Source organism: Terrapene carolina, unplaced genomic scaffold (assembly GCF_002925995.2).
Source record: "Terrapene carolina triunguis isolate 2854851 unplaced genomic scaffold, T_m_triunguis-2.0 Scaffold198, whole genome shotgun sequence".
Taxonomy (NCBI): Eukaryota; Metazoa; Chordata; order Testudines; family Emydidae; genus Terrapene; species Terrapene triunguis.
The window spans coordinates 2,647,061-2,666,223 of record NW_020664549.1 but is presented as its reverse complement, the minus strand read 5'-3'; the positions used below and the strand labels follow the sequence as shown (position 1 = coordinate 2,666,223).

The window sequence follows — 19,163 nt, the reverse complement described above, 5'->3', positions numbered from 1 at the left end:
GTGTGTGTGTGTGTGTGTGTGTGTGTGTGTGTGTGTGTGTGTGTGTGTGAACACTAGTCTAAACTAGTTTAAGAGAGAGATGGGGGAAGCCCTCCTGCACATCTGGGCTTGAACGCAGCCTAATTCTAGCACTGCCGGGGGTGCGATTCTATAGCAACACTGGCTTACGTACGTTTGTTGTTTTTATTAACAGGGGAGAGTAACTCAAAACGGGGAAATGGCTGAGTAGACGGCTTGCGAAAACCCTCACACAGCTGTCAGCTGAGAAGGAGAAGCCCCTCCTTGGCATTGGGTTACTAGCATGCTTTGATCACCGCTGGCTAGGAGCAATTCACGCTTGTGCAGCAGGCTAACACACTTAAACCTATGGGGTTGACAAGGCCCACGCACAGCTTCCAGTTAGAGGCAGCGTGGCCTAGTGACCAGAGCACTGGGCTGGGCATCAGGAGACCTGGGTTCTATTCTTGGCTCTGCCACTGGCCTGCTGGATGACCTTGGGCAAGTCACTTGCCTTGTGTGTGCCTCAGTTTCCCCATCTGTACAACAGCAGTAACGATCCTGACCTCCTTCAAAAAGTACTTTGAGAGTTATGGGTGTAAAGCACTTGGTGGTGGTATTATTGTGCTTGCTCTCTGCACAGGGGTCAATTTCACCCCGTATTAGCAGCAAGACTGCTAAGCACCCTCAACTCCCGCTGAAGTCAATAGGAGCTGAAGACACTCGCCATCACACAGGCTCTAACCCAGTCTGGATCTGCACGCCAGCTCCTCCACCCATCTTTCTTACGGACAGAGGGACAGCTTCAGAGGGGGAACAAGCAGCAGGATTCCTCCTACAATCTGAGCTCCCTCCCCAAGTCACGGGGCGCTTTGGTCTGGGTCTGGTCTTTGCGTTCTGGCTAAACGTTATTGGACAGGAAACCCAGAGACCCGATTCCCCTCTGTTTTACCTCTCATGTGGTCCTCTTCACATCTGAGCAAAGCAGGCGGCTCAGAGTGGGGGTGCCATATGCCCCCCTGCTTGGCGCAGGTGTGGCCAGTGACAAAAGGGGCAGGGCTGGGTCACACCCTGGAAGGCTAAAAGACCTGGACTCGTTAATCCTGTTCTGAGCACGGTGAGAGGACACAGCGGCAGTTCTGTCTCTACCCCAGTGGTGTGTCAAGGACCCCAGTTTGCAGCAGGCAACCAGGTCACTAATGCCCGTTTTTCCCCTTCAGGTACGTGCCTGTCTTTAGCGACCGTCCACAGCAGCTCACACCTCCCCCAAGCGCCGGTCACCACAGGAAGCGGAGAGCACAAGCCAAGAGACCTCTGAGCACTGCTCTTACCCAACAGCCTACGTCAGGCCCTACCAGGCAGCGAGATTCTCGGAAAGGAGGGTCGCGCAACAAACCGCGGCTCCATTCGTGGCCTCCGGGAACCGGGCCAACGGCTGGGAGCGCGACGCTGCCCCCGAGATGCCGTCAGGGCCACACACTGACCTTAAAGGTGTGTTTCCTGCTGATGTTGTCCGACGGCTGGATGGCTGCCACCCGGAAGCTGAGGAGCGGGATGCTGCCCAAGATGCTGTCCTCCTTCTCATCTGCATTGACCCAGGGGGAAGAAATGGGCGTTAGATAAGGAGGGGGGAGTTCCCCTCCTTAGGCCGGTTTGGAGATGCCAGGTGGTTGGCAAGACCCGTCTCCCCTTTAAAGCAGCAGCGCGAGGAGAGGGGGAAGTGGACGAGGCTCCTCTGGCTAGGAACGCATCCCTCCTTTCTCCTGCTAAAATGGGAGCTGGGCTCCTAAGAGCGACCACAGCCCAGGGACCAGAGCCGGCCTACCTGTGGAAGCCGGCTCCCTCCCTGTCGCATCTGCCCATCTGTTGTTCTCTTCTCCCGCTCCCCCCGCCCCCGCAAAAACCTATCACTCACAGCTCACAATACAGGCTGGTTAATTATTCATGCCCGCCCTCCAGACCTGCTGCCAGGGATTAGGCCGAGCCAGCAGCCTGCTGGAAAGCGGAGGTTGCAAAAGGTGTGGGGTGAATCTCCATACCGAGGAGTGCTCCAGCCCGGATGAGGCCAGGGGGTGGGCGGGGAGAAGGTTGGGGACTGATTTGGCATCTGAATTCAGGACTGGCTTCCATCACTCCTTTATGGCATGGGGCAGCTGTTTCCCACGGACCTCGAGCAGCTGTATGGTGCCAGTGCCCCCCTCATGCCCTCTGTTTCTTGGCACCATTGATAACAGCTGCTCGAAAAGCCAACTTGGCCCTAGGAGGTCCAGGCAAAAGGGTGACAGGTTTGTTTGCTGATGTTAATCATTTACACAGGGATGCTGGAGTTGGAGCATTCAGATCCGGGGCATGCCAAGAGCAGCGCCTCTGGTATACAGACCCACAGCTCCCCACGGAGAGAGGCAGGGCTAGCTTCTGGTCTCATCTGGGCCAGGTAAGTAAGGGAACGGCTGAGCCAGCAGGGAGCTGCTGAATTTGTACCAAGCATGATCCCTTTCACAGTGTTTAACCAGAGGGCCGTGCAACCGTCCCCCCACCTTGGATACTGTAAGAGAAGAGGCTACAGAAAAACCAAAGGATGCATGGATGGAGCTACCTTCCACAGCATTCCCCCCTGGGAGCACCTTGTACAATCTCTCTCGGAGCCCTGTCCTGCAAGGTGCTGAGCGTACGTGGCTCCCATTGAGGGGGAAGGTGCTTGGCACCTCACGGGGATCCCTCAGCAACTCGTAACAGCAAACCCTTCCCTTCGAAGAGGAGGGTTTTAACTCCTCCTCTGACTGGCCGCACCCATCTCCCTGCAGCCACCTGCTGGGCAGAATTCGCTCTGCCTCAAACAACAAACTGGGTTTTTTCACCGACGCTGGACTCTGAGATCCGACCCCAGCTGCCCAGATTGACCCCTGGTCACCTGGCTTTGGGGCTGTAAGTGCACCAAGAGCTGCCAGATCCCTGCCCCATCAGGACTGGGCCCATGGGACGGCTCTTTAGTCCTCGGCCCCACCACCTACCTTTGTAATAGAAGAGGCAGCGATCCACCAGCACGAACCAGCGCTTATTCCACTGCTTCACGCCAGAGCTGGCCTGCAAGAGAGGCATGAGTGAGAGGGCGCCCCAGACCCGTCGCTGCTTGTAAAGCAGAGAGGGGGAAAGCGAGTGGGGGAAGCCGCAGCATCTCGTGCATCACAGGGAGAGCCCAGGGTGGGCTCCATTGAGGAGAGGGTACAGGGTGGCACTGAGCCATGCTGGCTTGCAGGAGCCATCACGGGAGGGAGTGACTGGGGAGAGGTGCAGGCCAGATGGGGCAGGCACCCAGCAGCAGCGCTCCCTGCTGTCACAGCCAGATGCACTGGAGCTAGGTTGGGACAGATAGAGGGTGGGGCGGGGGAAGTCTGGCAGGTGCGTGGAATGGGCACCCAAGAGCCACGCCCCATGCAGTCCCACACCAGCCCTAGTGCGGCATGGGGCACCACATCGTCCCTCGGTCCTTGCTGATGCCCAGGGGTTGGCTGACAGAGGGAGGTGGCGCTGCAAGATGTATGGCTCAGCCAGGGGAATGCTCCCCGCCGCGGCACAAGGGGGACGTTACCTGCTTGAAGAGCCAGCCGCTTTTGGTCACCGCGGCGTTGGGATTCCGCTTCATGGAATTGGAGCGCTTCCCAAAGGCGATCCCCTTCCGGGAAGGGCGCGAGGCCTTTGGAGAAGGAGAGAGGAGGCTCTCAGAACGCTCCGGCTTTAGAACAGCCTCTCCCAGGGGTGGCGGCAGCAGCTGTTGAGGGCGTTTGCTTTCCCGGCAAACCCACGGGGAATAGTCAGACCCAGCCATGCAGCTCACGGAGCATGCGGCTGAGGGATGCCTTGCAATGCTGCCATCTGGCGGGTGAGGGAGAGCTGCATCTTACCGCCAGCACTCCTATCACATCACCCTTGGGAAATCTCAGCCATTTAGCTACTTGTCCAAGGCTCGCCATTGCTTCCTCCTTGCAACCAGCTCGGCCTGTCTTTTCCCTACCGCAAAACAGGGGTGGATCCTAATCGCTGCCTTCACTTTGCTGATGCTCTAATCCCAGCCAGCTACTTCCCCTTAGTGTGGAAGGGGCGTGATAATCGCCTCGCTGCTATGCCGGATTTTTCATTCCCACATCTCAAAGAACCTCACAAAGATGGGTCAGTATCATTGGCCCCATTTTACAGAGGGTGAAGCCACTTGGCTGAGAGCAGGGGGTCTGTGGCAGAGCTGAGAAATGAACCTAGATCTCCTGAGTGCCAGTCCAGTGCCTAAACACCCATCTCCGTCCCTGAATGCCTTTGTGCCCACAGCGACTCCAACAGGCCAAATACATCTGCTTACCAGCAGGCATCCACCAGGGCAGGTGTGCTTGGCTACCCCCAGCCCATTCAACAAGAAGAAGGGCCCTTTCAGATGTCCAGAGGCAATGAGAACATTAGGTATAAGGGGCAGCTTAGATCCAGCTGGCTAGTGGCACGGTTGGGAATAGATTCCAGGTCTCCTAGGGTCCCAGGCCAGTGTCCAGTGCTCCAAGAACATACCCTGCCATTTGGTCGCTCCTGAGGCATCTCTGACACCATGGTGTGGTTGGATGATTCGCTGCTGATGGTCGCCGGTCGCTTCCCACCTGCTTTGCTGGACATGTCCACTGTAGAGCTGCCATCGAGAGAGAGGGGGAAAGGAGAGAAAAAAGCTTATTGCAGATCTCTGCAAGGACAGCTGAGGAATAACGGCCCATACGTATGACACACTGATACACTTATGGTGCTCACCCCTATGCACAGGGCTAGAGCCAAAGCTAATTACAACCAGCAGAGGGTCCTTCCACTGACTTCCACGGATGAGGCCCACACTGTGCAAACACACAGACGTGTCATACATACATAGCAAAGCAAGGCTGCCCCTCGTCTCACAGCAAAGCCATACTGTTCCCTGGCCTGTAGATCCCCTGCCATGGTCTTTGCTCTCAATATTTCCTTGGTATTATTAGTTCTTTTCCCCTCTGGTTCCTTCACTTCAATCATTACTCTCTCTCTCACACACACACACACACACGCATTCTAAAGCAAACCTACTTCTGTAAATGTAAGTCAAATCTTGCGTTTTCTTCTGGGATGTGTCCAGTCACAGGGTGCAGAAACGTGTTCCGTCTTTCATTGTGGCTGGAAAACACAGAGGAGAGTTTGGCGGAATTAAGCGGCTTTGGAGTGAACAGAGCGACGTGCTCCATCACGGCTCTTCTTTTGCTTTGTGTACCAGTTCAAAGTGCTGAAAGTTGCTGCTGCAGGATATTACGGAGGCAAATAACTGAAGGCTTGACTGTGCCCAGCCTTCGGCTTCTTTCTGACATAGCTCATGAATGAATTTCAACTCACTAAGGGCGGAAACAACGTTTGCAGTGACTCTACATTAGTAAAAATGATCAGGGTTTATCAAGCCACATGCTTCATGGCATATGTTTATCACCAGATGGGGTCAGGAAGGATTCCCCTCCTCTACCATAGAGTATGGTTTAGCATTGTGCCAATAGGTACATTTTGAGGGGGTGACCTTGTATACATACCCCTGAAACTTCCTGCACTGCCCACTGCTGGAGATGGGATGCCAGCCTAGGTAAGCAACTGGTCTCTTCTTGTCCAGCTGTTCTCATAACTAAGAATGAGTGAACCTTGGGTAGTTTGAGGTGGCGAGAACCTCAGTATGTTTTAGGGATTCGTAAAATTAATTCATGTCTAGGAGATGCAGGAACTTGAAACACTGGTGGGTTGAGTGTGTGGGGGAAGCAGGAGGGTTTTGTGATTCAGTTATAACTGCCCCTTCCCACCTTTCTGGGTAAAGACCAGCCCAGCTATGTATTGGGGACAGAAGAAACTGTCTGCCCCACAAGCTGGACAGAACACAAGCCGTGGTGGTCCCAATCACGCTCCCATTTCAGCCCTAAATTCTTGGGCTTTGTGGCTGTAATTTCAACTCCGCCCTAGGTGTATGCCAATAAGAGGTGACTACTACTTTAAGACCGGGTGGGATTGTACGCAGGAGGCTTGGCAAACCAGCTGGAGCATCTCCGGGGCTGAAGAGAGACAAGGTCAGAGCAGAGTGTGAAGATGAACACACATGGCAGAGCCCACCTAGCAGCTGCCATAAAGCCTGGCCGACATATGGTGCCGGGAGATGGAGTTCATCCATGCACAATGCTCTCCGTCTCCTCTTGCCACTGAGCAATGATGCCACAAAGGCAGATCCTCCTCAGGCCAGTATTCACAGCACTTCCACTTCCCCAGATACACGTCCAGATGGATGGAAGCATTTATGCCACATTTGCACAGTCCCGGCACACAAAACCAGACTAGCATTAGCCCCTTCACTACCACCTAGTACATGCTTGAATTCCACAGGCCGTTTCCTGTGGAGCATCCATTTGGATGAGCGGCATGTATTGGAAGAGAAGCTTTCACAGGTGTCAATAGACCGGGTTAATGAATAGCCCCCTAATGGCATTCACCTGTCATAACAGCCTATTAAATCTCAGTCTTCAGGGGCTTTCCTCCCTATTAATTTTGCTGTGTGACGCAGCCACATGTTCTAACAGCCAAAGAAACAGCAAGCCCATTGGTGTACATTATTTCAAAGCACCAACGTACATAATGCAGCACGGACGGGGTTACGCAGGCGCTAGTAAATAAAGTATGAGCGACACGCCCAAAGCCACACTGATATGGATTTCATATCGCCAGTCAGCCCCTGGAAAGACCTGGCTTTACCGTGGTCCTTTACCGGCTCCAGATCCTCATTATCGGAGTAGCAGCCAGTACCGATAGCAATCACCCTACACTGTCATCACACAGCACTTTTCAGACCTGGATCTCAAAGCCCCTTACAGAGATGGGTTGGTATTAGTCGTCCTGTTTTACGATCAAGAAATGGGGGCACAGAGAGGTTAAAGGGATTGATTTTCAGAGGGACTGAGCTGCTGCAGCTCCTACCTCTGGATTCATTTGCACTCAGGCTGCAAGGGTCAGATCCAGACACCCTCACACAGAACAGGACTTTCCTCCTCGAGCGCTTCCATTGGAACAACTCAGACCACATGTGGAGTACGGCGTTACTGAAGGTGAGTGAGGGTATCAGCATCTGCACTAAATCCACAGTCAGTCCGCAGCAACTGGGAATAAAATCCAGGAGTCGGCTTCTTGTCCTCTGCTCTAACCACTAGACTACACCAGCTCCCAACTAATTGTTGTCAAACCCAGCCCGTGGGACCACTGGCTACTGGATGCACAGACCCATATCTTGCTCCCAACCCCTCTGATTTCCACAGGGTCACCTGGGTGCAGCAGAGCAGAACTGGGCCCATTGTCTCTAGCTCAGAGCCCTGAGCATAGGGCTTCACTACAGAGACAAGGCTCTCTGCCTCACATTTTGTCTGAGACTGACTAGGAGAGAACATTCTTTGCCAGTGACTGGCACTCACACTTGCAGGAACAAATTGAATTTCCCCATCCCAGACAATAGCCACAATCTTCCCAGGTATGGCAGCATTCTGAATCCCATGAGGGATCTCTGCAAGTGGGATTTAAAGGAGCGGGCTGTGGCTACTGGCTTTGGCTTGGAGGAAGCAGATGAGATGCCAGCTTGCAACTAGGGCAGAAAACGGACACAATAAAACCAGAGCAAACATCTGTTCACCTTTGTCCCCCTTCTACGCGCCGCTCACAGACGTTAAGAACAGAGCTGCTCTTTTATGAAGGATCTGAGTGGAGGTAGAACCCCAGATCATGTGCAAATGCCGGCAGAGGGCTCCAAAGAAGCAGAAGCCACAGGACTTCATCCAACAGCCTGGTAGCCACAACAGGGCATGAAGAGCCCCTTTCGAAAGCTGATGGATTTGCAACACTTAATGAACGGCAAATTGCAGCAGAATCTCCCTTCGCTAATCCACACGCTGCATAATCTGCGCAACAAATTTCATCTGCACTTCCCAGCAAAGCTTGCGGAACAGAGAGCCAAGGTGAGGTCTCTGATTACTGAGACCTCATTAGCTTTCCAGGACATATCACAGAACATCGACTGTGACATGATGAGATATTAACATAAAATGAAATTACTGCTGTCCAACTAAATTAGCGTGGTCATGTTCTCCGACACGCTGTTTTTAAGTGGGGAAAACTCAACGCTGGTGTAACTCCACTGGGCCTGCTGTTTTTTCACTTACCCCTTTGTTCGGAAAAAGAGTCATTCACAATAGTAATGGCCCTGCAGCCCTACTAAGTGCAAATGGGTGAGATTAGACTGCACGTGGGAAGACTGTTTATAATAAGAGATGGAATTGCGTCACTGAGAGCTCGATTCTGCCATGCATGGGAGTAGAACCTTGTGCCTTAAGCAGCCCCAAGGAAACCAATGGCCTGATGCAACTCTCAGAGTCATTGGAAGTCTTTCACTGACTTTAATGGTGGTTCGATTGAGCCCTGAATTAAACCACAAAAGATGTACCAGATTAACTATACCGGTGTCGTTAAAACAATCTAACCTCCCTAGTACAATCAGTTACACTGCTATAAAAGCTTAGAGCTTATTCCTGTACAGGAAGAGGAATAAATTATACTGATATAAGGAACATTTTTACTGGTATAACTGTGTCCACATTACAGGTTGAACTGGTACAGCTATTTCGGTAAACCGCCCCATCCCACAGACAATGATATCAGTATAAAAACGGTGCAGGTTTCAGAATTGTATTCAGTTCCGAACACCCCTAAAACGTCGCAACATTCAAGATCAGCGGTTCTGGGTGGGGCTGGCTTGCCCAGCAGCCCCAGCATTCCGGCACGGCCCCAGCTCTGCTCCTCGGTTCCTGCAGGCCAGAGGACTGATTTGATTGTGGGCCTGTTCAGAAATTGCTTTCAGTGGGTAAGAAAATCCAGCCTTTAATTTAAATTAAAGCGTTTGCAAAGTGAAAACGCGACCACTGCCAACTGCGGTTACGTGAGCAAAACCCAAAGTCAACAAATTAAGGAGCAGAAAACCCGGCGGTTTCTGGGGATTTCGGCAAAGCCCCCAAACCACTAGTACACTGCTGAAAACGCTTTACACTGACTAATTGCCCTGTTACGTTATCAAAATGCAGACAGCAGTAGTGCCAGGGGCCTTGGCTTTGCGAGGAAAACCAGCCACCAGTGGTGCAGCTCCAAGGGTGGTAGTAATCTATCTAGCTAAGGTATTTAGACTGTATGCTCTTTGGGGCAGAGACGTCTCTTTGTTCTGTGTTTGTACAGCGCCCAGCACAATGGGGGCCTGCGCCATGACCAGGGACCCTACCTCTCCTGTAGGACACAAATAATTGTATCCCCTCTCCCCATTACAGTACTATCTGCGCACATCACAATCTTTAATGTATACATCCTCACTACACCCCTGGGAGGTCGGGCAGGGCTATCATCCCCATTGTACAGATGGGAAACTGAGGCACGGAGTGAGACTAAGTGACTTGTCCAAGGTCACTCACGGATTCTGTGGCAGAGCAGTGGCTAAATCCTAGGCTAGTGCCCTAACCGTTGGACCATAATGTAGACAGAACTCAGGCGCTTTTACCACTTGCTGTCTAACCCTAAATGCCCAGTATAGTTGCCACTGGTCAAGAGTTATAAGTCCCTAATTTCCTAGTATGGATGGAGCCAACCAGGGTCTGAGTCCTTGCTGCCTCATACCTTTGTAGCCATTTGCACCTGTGTACAGTGAATACAAAGCCTGGCCTATACAAAGGTGTACTCATTTAGCTAAAGCTGTTTAGATATATCAGGGCAACTTTGCGTATGGACGCTCAAGTTGGTTTAAACCTCGTTTATAGTGATTTAGCTTGTACTTTATAACAGCTAAACCAACATAAGCCAGATTTAAACCAATATGAGTAATATCCACACACAAAATTGCACCGGTTTAACATCACACTTTCATTTACTCCAGTGCAACTCCCACGTGCGGACAAACTTCAAGTTGCTACTGATTGAGAACAGCAGCATTTTATACTGCACCCAGGTGTGGATGGCTGCAGGAGGTCCAAAGCAGCAGAGGATGACTCAGCCCACAAGCTCCTCCTCATTCCAGTAGAGACAGGATGAAAAACCACCTTCTACACATTCAGTTAGTGGGCCTGATTCACCGCTCACTAAAGTCGAGGGGAGTTTCCCCAAGGACTTCGCTGGCTTTTGAGTCGGGCCCTTGACTGCCAGGTTGGAGAACCCCAGGGATCAGCAGGTTTCAGGTGCAGTCCGTGTTACAACCCTGGATCTCTCCTCACTTTGGTGAGTTTTAATCAAGGTTAAGGCACGAATACAAGTTCACTACCAGCTTTGCTTGATCCTGTTCAAGGGCGGTTTGCAATGTTCTTCAAGGGAACAGAGAATGGCTGCAATATAAATTACGCCCCCTCCAGCCCCCATCCTCCTAGCAAGACACCGGCTACCTGCACACAACTATCTGCATATAACATGGCCCCCCACCATCACTGCATCTGAACACTGACATGCAGCACCGCCAGGCACCAGACCACTGTGCACTGAATGCCCACCGATGACATCACCATGCAAACAGCCAGACTCTGCGTAGAGTCAGCAGAATGGTGAAAGTTGGAGCAAGAAAAATAGCTATCGCGGCCGCTCGTCCCTCCACCCAGCCACTTGCAAGTTTCACCTGAAGGTCTGGGATAAGATAAGGCCAGGGTTAGAGGATATTAAATGTTTGCTGGCAGGAATCCTGCTAAAAGGAGCGCTTCCTGCATAGCACCATTACTGCCCAAACCCCAGTACCCTTGGCCAATACTATTTCTCTTTCAGTTGCTTTCTTCCCTCCTCGGTTAGCTTAAAGGGCTTTCGTTAGCATGTGCCCCGGATGAAAGAGGGGGGGAAAATCTCATTCTCCAAGCTGTATTATTATTTTTATAAATAAGGAAGCTGACTTTAACAAAGAAATTGACACCATTAAATAACCCCACTTCCCTACTGCTACTTTTCTAACTAGAAATGATGGGCGGGTGGGGGTTTGGTTGCTCTGGGTTGCACCTGGTTTTAAAAATAATCACGTAAACGCCAGTGACTTTACAAGGATCACAATGGCATTACATAGGCAGGTGATAACCTCCCCTCTGCCCCATGCCAGCTTACAGGGAATGTCGTTTCAAAGGGAAGCACCTTCTGCTAGAGCAAGCGCTTCTGCGCCCAGGAACTGGGCTACTGGAGGGACCCCTTCGCAAAGCTGACGTTCCCGGTGCTGCCGGAATTAGCGTCTGTGGACGGGTCTCACCCATACGGTTCTTAGCCTGCCTGCAGCTTTTGGTCAGAGGTTCATTCATTCTGCCAGCAAGCAGCAGGTTTCTCTTTATCCTCTCAGGCACAGGTCCCCACAACCACCACCCCAGCTTCCATCCTTAGTAGCTCTGTGCAGCTTCTGCAGCTCCTCCCGGCACTCATTCAATTGCCTCTTCCATCCCAGCCACCACCCACTCCTCCAGCTTCCCAGGGCCCTTCCAGAGCAAAGTTACTTCCTCGGAACCTCCTTAAATAATTCCTCTCCTGGCAGCTGCCTTGCCTGACCCGGCTCTATAAACTCCTGAGTTAAGCATCTCCTCCCGAAGCACTGCAATGCAGCAGTCACTGACCAAGCTGAAGTTCCCTCATCCACTTCATGACACACAGACACACACACAAAGCCCCCCACAGGCAACGAACCGGGCCTGCCTTCCTGGCCTGCTTCCTCTCCCCCCCCAGCCCTGCTGTTATCACCAGGTGAGCCCTACCTGACCCGACGGTCTGCCCGGAACTTTAGCATTGTGACAGGTCCCCTTCCCGAGCTCAGCAGGGATCCCCGGCTACAACCATCCCGTGGGAGAGAGGTAAGTCTTCCTGCCACTCCAGTGGCTCTTCTATTGCACTAGGCAATGTACCGTGGGGGATGATCCTGCACTGGCAGGGAGACGGAGTGGGTGATCTAATGAGCTTTCCATCCTTATCTTCAACTTGTCTGATTCCCTTGAGTTCAGCGCTGGTCGCATTTGCTTCCCGCTCCTTCTCTCTCTCCCCTTTCTTCCTGGGCACACGCAGGGGGGAGGGAGGCATTCGTTCTCTCTAGGCAGCGGGGTCTATTCTAGCCCAGTCCTGGCTCATCATTCAAAGCAAACGATGCTCGCAGCCTCGTGTGCGGGAGCAGCCAGCAGGCACGCCGAGCATGGAGTGAAACAATAAAAAGATCCCCAGCACGGTTCCCCAAGGAGAGAAAGGTGAAGGGCAGAGACACTGCCACACACACACACACACACACACACACACACTCATGCGTCAGGTGCAGACAGAAGAGGATTTATGCTGCAGCCTGACCCTACCCACTTGGGCACAAGGAAGCAGCTCTTTGCCAGGCTGAAGGCGAAAAGCGGAGGGCACTGGGTTTTCTTGAGGGAGAGACACTCGGCTACCCTGACCCCTCCTGGGGAATCATTCTTATCCCACGCTGGAGAAATCTGCAGCTCAGCGAGGGAAGGAGCATGCTACGGGGATGGGAGCGATTAGACAGACAGACAGACCGACCTCTGTCAACAGAGTAAATTGCAGACACACTGAGCAGATGTTTACTGCTAACCTTGGTCGTGGCACAGGATTTATTAAACTGGGCCCACCCCCTGCTGCTCTTTTTTTTTTTAGTCGCTCATCTTCAGACAGTTCTAATGTGGCCTTATATTCCTCCCCGCACTTAGTCACTATTGTTTCTTCATAGGCGAAGGCCCAGCGGTATCATTTTAGGAAGGGAGCATGGCTGGAGAGTCAGGACTCCTGGGTTCCATTCCTGACCAGACTGCCCTCTAGAGTAAGAGCTAGCACAGGGGGCTGGGAGGCAGAAGAACTGGGTTCTCCTGACGGTGGGACCGATAGCAAGAATGCTTCCCTTGCTCACAGAGGGGGATTGTTAGGGTTCATAAAGCCCTTTGCAACCCCAGATTTAAAGGGGAAAGCACTGGTGGCCGGGTGCGCAGTCACTGACACAGCCACTCACTCTCCCCCTTGGGCCAGCACTTTAAAAAACACATTTCAGTCCATCTCGATTGTTAGTATTAGAAGCCGGGGTGGGGAGGGGGGCAGGGGGGAATGAAGCAGTGACATTTAAAAGAAACCTCCAAACAAGGAAGTAGAGCTTGGGATACCAGCTGGCTTATATCACACAGTATTCACTCCCCCTTGCCAGCATCACAGCAGTACAGCCAGCCCGGGGCTGTGAGCACCTTGGCACGCTACTGCCACAGAGCTCTGGGGAGGCGCTACTTATCCAAAGGGTGTCACGAGTAGCCGATGAATCGGCACTTCTGCTGCCATCACATCATTCCGCTGGGTAATTCCGAAAGGCATCGCTTCCTGGAAGCCCTTAAAACCAAGCCAGCATCCCGAGGGGACAGGCGACAGCCCATGCGGCAATGCTGAGCTTCCCGCTCTACCGCTTGGGCAGGGAGACAAAGACTCTCAGGCCAGAAGGGACCATTATGATCATCCAGTCAGGCCTGTTGCATGACCCAGGCCAATGGGAGGGCAGGCAGGCCTGGAGGATGGATGCTCATCCTTCTTGTTGCTCTCTATAATATGTGGCATCTGTGCAGACAGTTGATAGAAAGACCACCACCTACGGACATATGTGGATGTGTAGCATTGTGTGTGAACCAGTTAATTCACTGCCACTGGTTGCTGGTGTGCAGCTCCTGACACTTCCAAGCTGGAGGGAGCAACATCTGTTGCTTCCAAGGAACCGCCTCTGGACAACACAGGTGTCCTGCCCTCCTTGGCTGCCGCGAGAGTGGCAGCCCAAGGGGGAACCTTTAAGATGCGGGGAGTGGATGTGGAGTGATCTGACTGGACTCCTCACCACCACACATGTCTGTGTGCTTGGATGTGACTCCAGGTTACCGGGGTTCCCTGAACTTTAGCTGGAGACAGCTCATTCTGGGCCTGGGGCCCTCACCTGGAGGAGCTAATCCTAAACAAATGTGCTGGGCTATAAACACACAGCAGTTTCCTCATCCATCCCTGGTATGAATCAGGTGTAACCTCATGGAAGTCCGTGGAGAGAAGAGTCAGGCCCAGCAACACTCACACGTTAGCCCCAGCCCCATTCGACACAGAGTTTTTAATTCCTGGCGTATGCTTCTAGCCACTGATCATCAGACTGATGTCTAGATTCCGTTCATCCCGACAACGGCCAGTTTAGTTAATTCTGTGGGGATTCAGCCCCACTCTCGGCTGGATGCATAACACAGAAACCCCACACAGGCTCCTCTAAGCCCTGAATGTGTCTGCACTGCGATGGCCCAGCTGTGCTCAGGGAAGGCGCTTTCCCCTTTCCTCCCAGTAGTTACCAGACGAGTTGGACTCAGGAGATATCTCCTCCCCTGGGCCCCGCCGAGAGCAGTCCCAGCAGAGCCAGTCAGGGGAAATGCTGCCTAGTGCTTAGAGCAGGGCTGTGTCGTTAGCCATAGGGAAGGAGACAATGGATGATTTGCCCAAGGCCACTCACTGAGTCGGGGCAGAGCCAGCATTAAAATTCGGGAACACCTGGCTCCTCTGCCTGTGCTCAGGCCGCTAGGCCTCATCCTCTCCAGCGCATCCCTCTGGCTAATGGCAGCAGTGGGAGACCTTTGGATGTTCAAGGCACGTACCGATTAAGTTACTCATCTCAGTGAGGTGGGAAGGGAATTTGAGAGGGTGGGGGATAGAAAGTGGGGAGTAATGACTCCCTGGTGGAGGAAACTCTGGGTGAGATCAGTGGGCTGCACTGTTTGCCCTAATGCTGGGGCATAATACAGGCTGCCAGTTAAGAAGGGTTTCTGGGGTACAGCAACGGGTACAGGGAGAGCCTCTCGCCTCCACAGCAGCAGGGACCCGAGTGTCAGGTTAACCACCAGTGCTTGGCAGCCGGGCCAGCAATGGAAGAAACGCCACAGAGGTCACCTCTGCATTCTCCTTGGGTTTATGCCGGGCTTTAGGAGGAGCGGAGCAGCCTGTCCTTAGTTCCTCGTTCATCTCCCCTTCTCTAAATCACACGCACCTGCCATTTCATGCTCCAGCACATCAATCCAAGCCAATAAGAGACAGAGCTGAGTACCTATAAAACTCCCCAGACACGTGATACCCATCCTCTTTGCGACCTGGGACAAGGGGAGGTGTCCCTCATAAAGCAGTTGTCTGTTTCCTAATCAATGCGGCTTGCCTCTGGAACGTCCCGATAACTAGCCAGTTTCACAGGCCCGTAAATGTCTCACATTTTCTCCAGTTATAAATTTTTGTATTACAGGAGCACCAAGACCCCCCAAAGACGATTGAGGCCCCATTGTGCTAGGTGGTATATATACATATACAGCACAGGGCTGGCTCCAGCTTTTTTGCCACCCCAAGCGGCGAAGGGGGAAAAAAACAAAAACAAAAACAAAAACGATTGAGCTGCCGCGGAAGTGCCACCGAAGAGGAAGAGACGGAGTGAAGGACCTGCCGCCGAAGACTAAAGCGGAGCACTTGAGCTACCTACCATCGAAGTGCCGCCGAAGACCCGGACGTGCCGCCCCAATAACGGACGGACTGCCGCCCCTTTCTATTGGCCGCCCCAGGCACCTGCTTCCTTCACTGGTGCCTGGAGCCGGCCCTGATACAGCAGAACCTCAGAGTTATGACCACCAGAGTTACAAACTGACTGGTCAACCACACACCTCATTTGGAACCGGAAGGACGCAATCAGGCAGCAGCAGAGACCAAAAAAAGCATATACAGTACAGTTCAGTACTGGGTTAAATAGAAGCTACTAAAAATAAAGGGAAAGTTAAAAAAAAAGATTTGACAAGGTAAGGAAACGGTTTCTGTACTTGTTTCAATTAAATTAAGATGGTTAAAAGCAGCATTTTTCTTCTGCATAGTAAAGTTCCAAAGCTGTATTAAGTCAATGTTCAGTTGTAAACTTTGAAAAAACAACCAGAACGTTTTGTTCAGAGTTACGAACAACCTCCATTCCTGAGGTGTTCGTAACTCTGAAGTTCTACTGTAGTGAGAGCCTCCGCCCCAAATAGCTTAGCGTCGAAATAGACAAGACAAAGGATGGGAGAAAGGAAATATTATTACCTTAATTTTACAGAAGGGGGGAGGGGGAAGTGAGGCACAGAGAAATTAAATGACTTGCTCAAGGTCACACAGATTGGACCCAGCTCTCCCGAGTCCCAGCCCACAAGACCATCCTGCTCTGAATAGACTAGAACCATCTTACACGTATGGTACACAGTGCCTTTCACCCGAGATGCATTCTCTGCTCTGAAAAGTGTATCAGCACCTCTGAAATGCAGCCACCTCTGGGGGGCGTGAGAGCAAGAAACCAACCAGGGGAAACATGGACCCAGGGCAGCAGGACAAACTCCCTGTCATCATCACTAAAACAGCTCTGCTTAGGCAGAGGAGCTAATGCGGCTTTGGTTTTAAGGGTCTTATTTTTAAGACTGAGCTTGACAGCAAAGCACTGCGGAATCTATACTAGGCCAGGGTGAAGCATGCCCCACTGCTCAGTCACTGATGCCATCTCCCTCAAAGTCCCCTATCTACCTAGTGACCTGGGCCCATCCTCTTTAGATTGTAAAATCTACCAGGGTCTCACCCAACAGGTGCCAAGGGTGCAGTTTATCTCCTATGCGTCACCCAGCCTGGGCAGTAAAACCAGAACGGTCACTTTCCTAGTCAGTTTCAGTGGGCAGCAGCATTGTGTATTTAATGATCATTTGACAGAGCTGAGTACACAGTGGGTCCCCGGAAGCTCATGCTCCTCGGAGCACCAACCGTTTTCGTTATGAACCATAACAGCCTTATCACGATCCCGCCCACAGCTGGGAATGCGCAAGCCACAGTCCTTTCAAAACACGCTGCCCCGGCACTCAGGAACACCGCCTACAGATAATGCGGTGCACTGCTCGGCTCTGCCCAGGGAGACGCTCTACTCCCTCTCTAGTGCGTTTACACAACCGCCCAGTGAGAGGCGGGGACGTATATATTAGGTCTCAGCTTTCCCGATTTCTTTTCAACTCAGCTCTGCCTCTGGTGAGTTGACCTATGGCGACTTCCCAGCGACATCATCTCCTTAGCTGCAAATCAATGACAACCCTTCAGTGGTGTATTACCCACTACATAAGTATCTCTTCTATGCACCACACAGGCCTTCATAAAAATCCCCTCTGTGCACAACTGCTCAGAAACATCCCCCCTCTGTGCAGGGTAACCTCCATAAACAGAGTCAGCCTAAGGCCCTGGCTGCTCTACGGCGGGAGCTGTGTCAGCAGCAGCGGAGAAGGGCTTAACCCAAAGCACAAAGCACCTCAGCACAAGATAAAAGCAACAGTTTCTACAGTGGAGCTGGAATTTAGGAACAAACTTCCATGCACGTACTTGTACCCCAAGTCGGTGCTAACACATTGGCAATGGTGTGCCCAACAGGAATCCCCCTTCAGTGCCCAGTCTGCCCCCTCCATCTCCGGCTTGGGAAGGACCGAACAGCAGCTTCGTGGAAATATGTGGTGGGTCTCTAGAAACGGGTCAGAACCAGCAGCCTGGATTCAAGCCCTCCCAAACCTTGGGAAATTTCAGATCTAGATCCAAGCCTGAATTTCTCGGCGACGCGTGGGTCTAGCGCCATGTCAGGGTCATTAAAACCAACACAGGGGGCACATACGCGCGCAGGTACACGGAGTCCTGCACACAAGATCAGCTCAGTGCAGTTCCATACGTCAGAGCCTCTAATGTTAGTGTACAAATGCCCTAAAAAGGCAGTTCAGCAGTAAAAGGTGGCCCTACCCAGCTTCCTACTACAGCTGCCAGAAAAGTGCCAATTATTTTTCCATGGGGAATTCTGAACATTTTTCATTTTTATTCAAATTTCCCATGGTTTTTTCCCCTCCAGTTTTTGAAAACTGACTATTTTTAACTGAATATTCAGATTTGTTTTTCCTCAAAAAACCCAACTATCTAACTGAAAATGAAAAAAATGTTTTCTACCCAACCATTTTCCACAGAAATTATGTTTCAACAGATAAACTTTGACCAGCTCTACCATCAAACTCATTCTCCACCTGTATCTTCATGAGATGTCTGAGATGGCATTAACATAAGAACATAAGAACGGCCGTACTGGGTCAGACCAAAGGTCCATCTAGCCCAGCATCCCATCTTCCGACAGTGGCCAGTGCCAGGTGCCCCAGAGGGAATGAACAGAACAGGGAATCATCAAGTGAACCACCCCCTGTCGCCCTGTCTGGCAAACAGAGGCTGGGGACACCATCCTGCTCATGCTGGTTAATAGCATTTGATGGACCGTCCTATCCACCATGAACTTATCTAGTTCTTTTTTGAACCCTGTTATAGTCTTGGCCATCACAACATCCCCTGGCAAAGAGTTCCACAGACTGACTGTGCGTTGTGTGAAGAAATACTTCCTTTTGTTTGTTTTAAACCTGCTGCCTATTAATTTCATTTGGCGGCCCCTAGTTCTGTGTGTTATGAGAAGGAGTCAATAACACTACCTTATTTACTTTCTCCACACCAGTCATGATTTTATAGACTTCAATCATATCCCCCCTTAGTCGTCTCTTTTCCAAGCTGAAAAGTCCCAGTTTTATTAATCTCTCCTCATACGGAAGCCGTTCCATACCCCTAATCATTTTTGTTGCTCTTTTCTGAACCTTTTCCAATTCCGATATATCTTTTTTGAGATGGGGTGACCACCTCTGCACACAGTATTCAAGATGCGGGCATACCATGGATTTATATAGAGGCAACATGATATTTTCTGTCTTATTATCTATCCCTTTCTTAATGATTCCCGACATTCTGTTCGCTTTTCTGCCTGCCACTGCACACTGGACAGTCTCACGATACGTGGAAGAGCCCTAGGGCGACTACAGGGTCCTTTATCAATCAGTGGAGGCCACTGATGGATTTAAAGTACCTGTGAGCTAAGCCCTGGGTCAGACCCGGAGTTAAACAGAGCAAAGGGTTACCTGGGAGTCTCCATTCAAGTATTCCCCAGCTGTGTCTAATCTGACTGGCTTGTGTTGTGTTCGGGTGGCATTGTTCCTAACGCAGATACTGTGCCTTATGCTCCTTGT

At 51.6% G+C, this 19,163-nt stretch overlaps 1 protein-coding gene across 3 annotated transcripts in view; it reads right to left on the bottom strand.

Annotated features, from left to right (window-relative positions):
* The window catches only part of LOC112118437 (pleckstrin homology domain-containing family A member 6), a 90,461-nt gene that overhangs the window by 40,067 nt on the left and 31,231 nt on the right, over positions 1–19,163 (bottom strand). For 2 of the 3 annotated variants that reach the window (XM_029912299.1, XM_029912300.1), the window contains exons 1-3: positions 3,587–3,649; positions 3,009–3,081; positions 1,482–1,582 (exon numbers count right to left, since the gene is read on the bottom strand). In XM_029912299.1, coding sequence (XP_029768159.1) covers positions 1,482–1,582; positions 3,009–3,081; positions 3,587–3,640 — 228 coding nt within the window. In that variant the 5' untranslated portion in view covers positions 3,641–3,649. Of the gene's footprint in view, positions 1–1,481; positions 1,583–3,008; positions 3,082–3,586; positions 3,692–4,548; positions 4,664–5,082; positions 5,170–19,163 lie in introns of those variants that run through there. The other variant, XM_024216745.2, reaches the window with a different exon arrangement.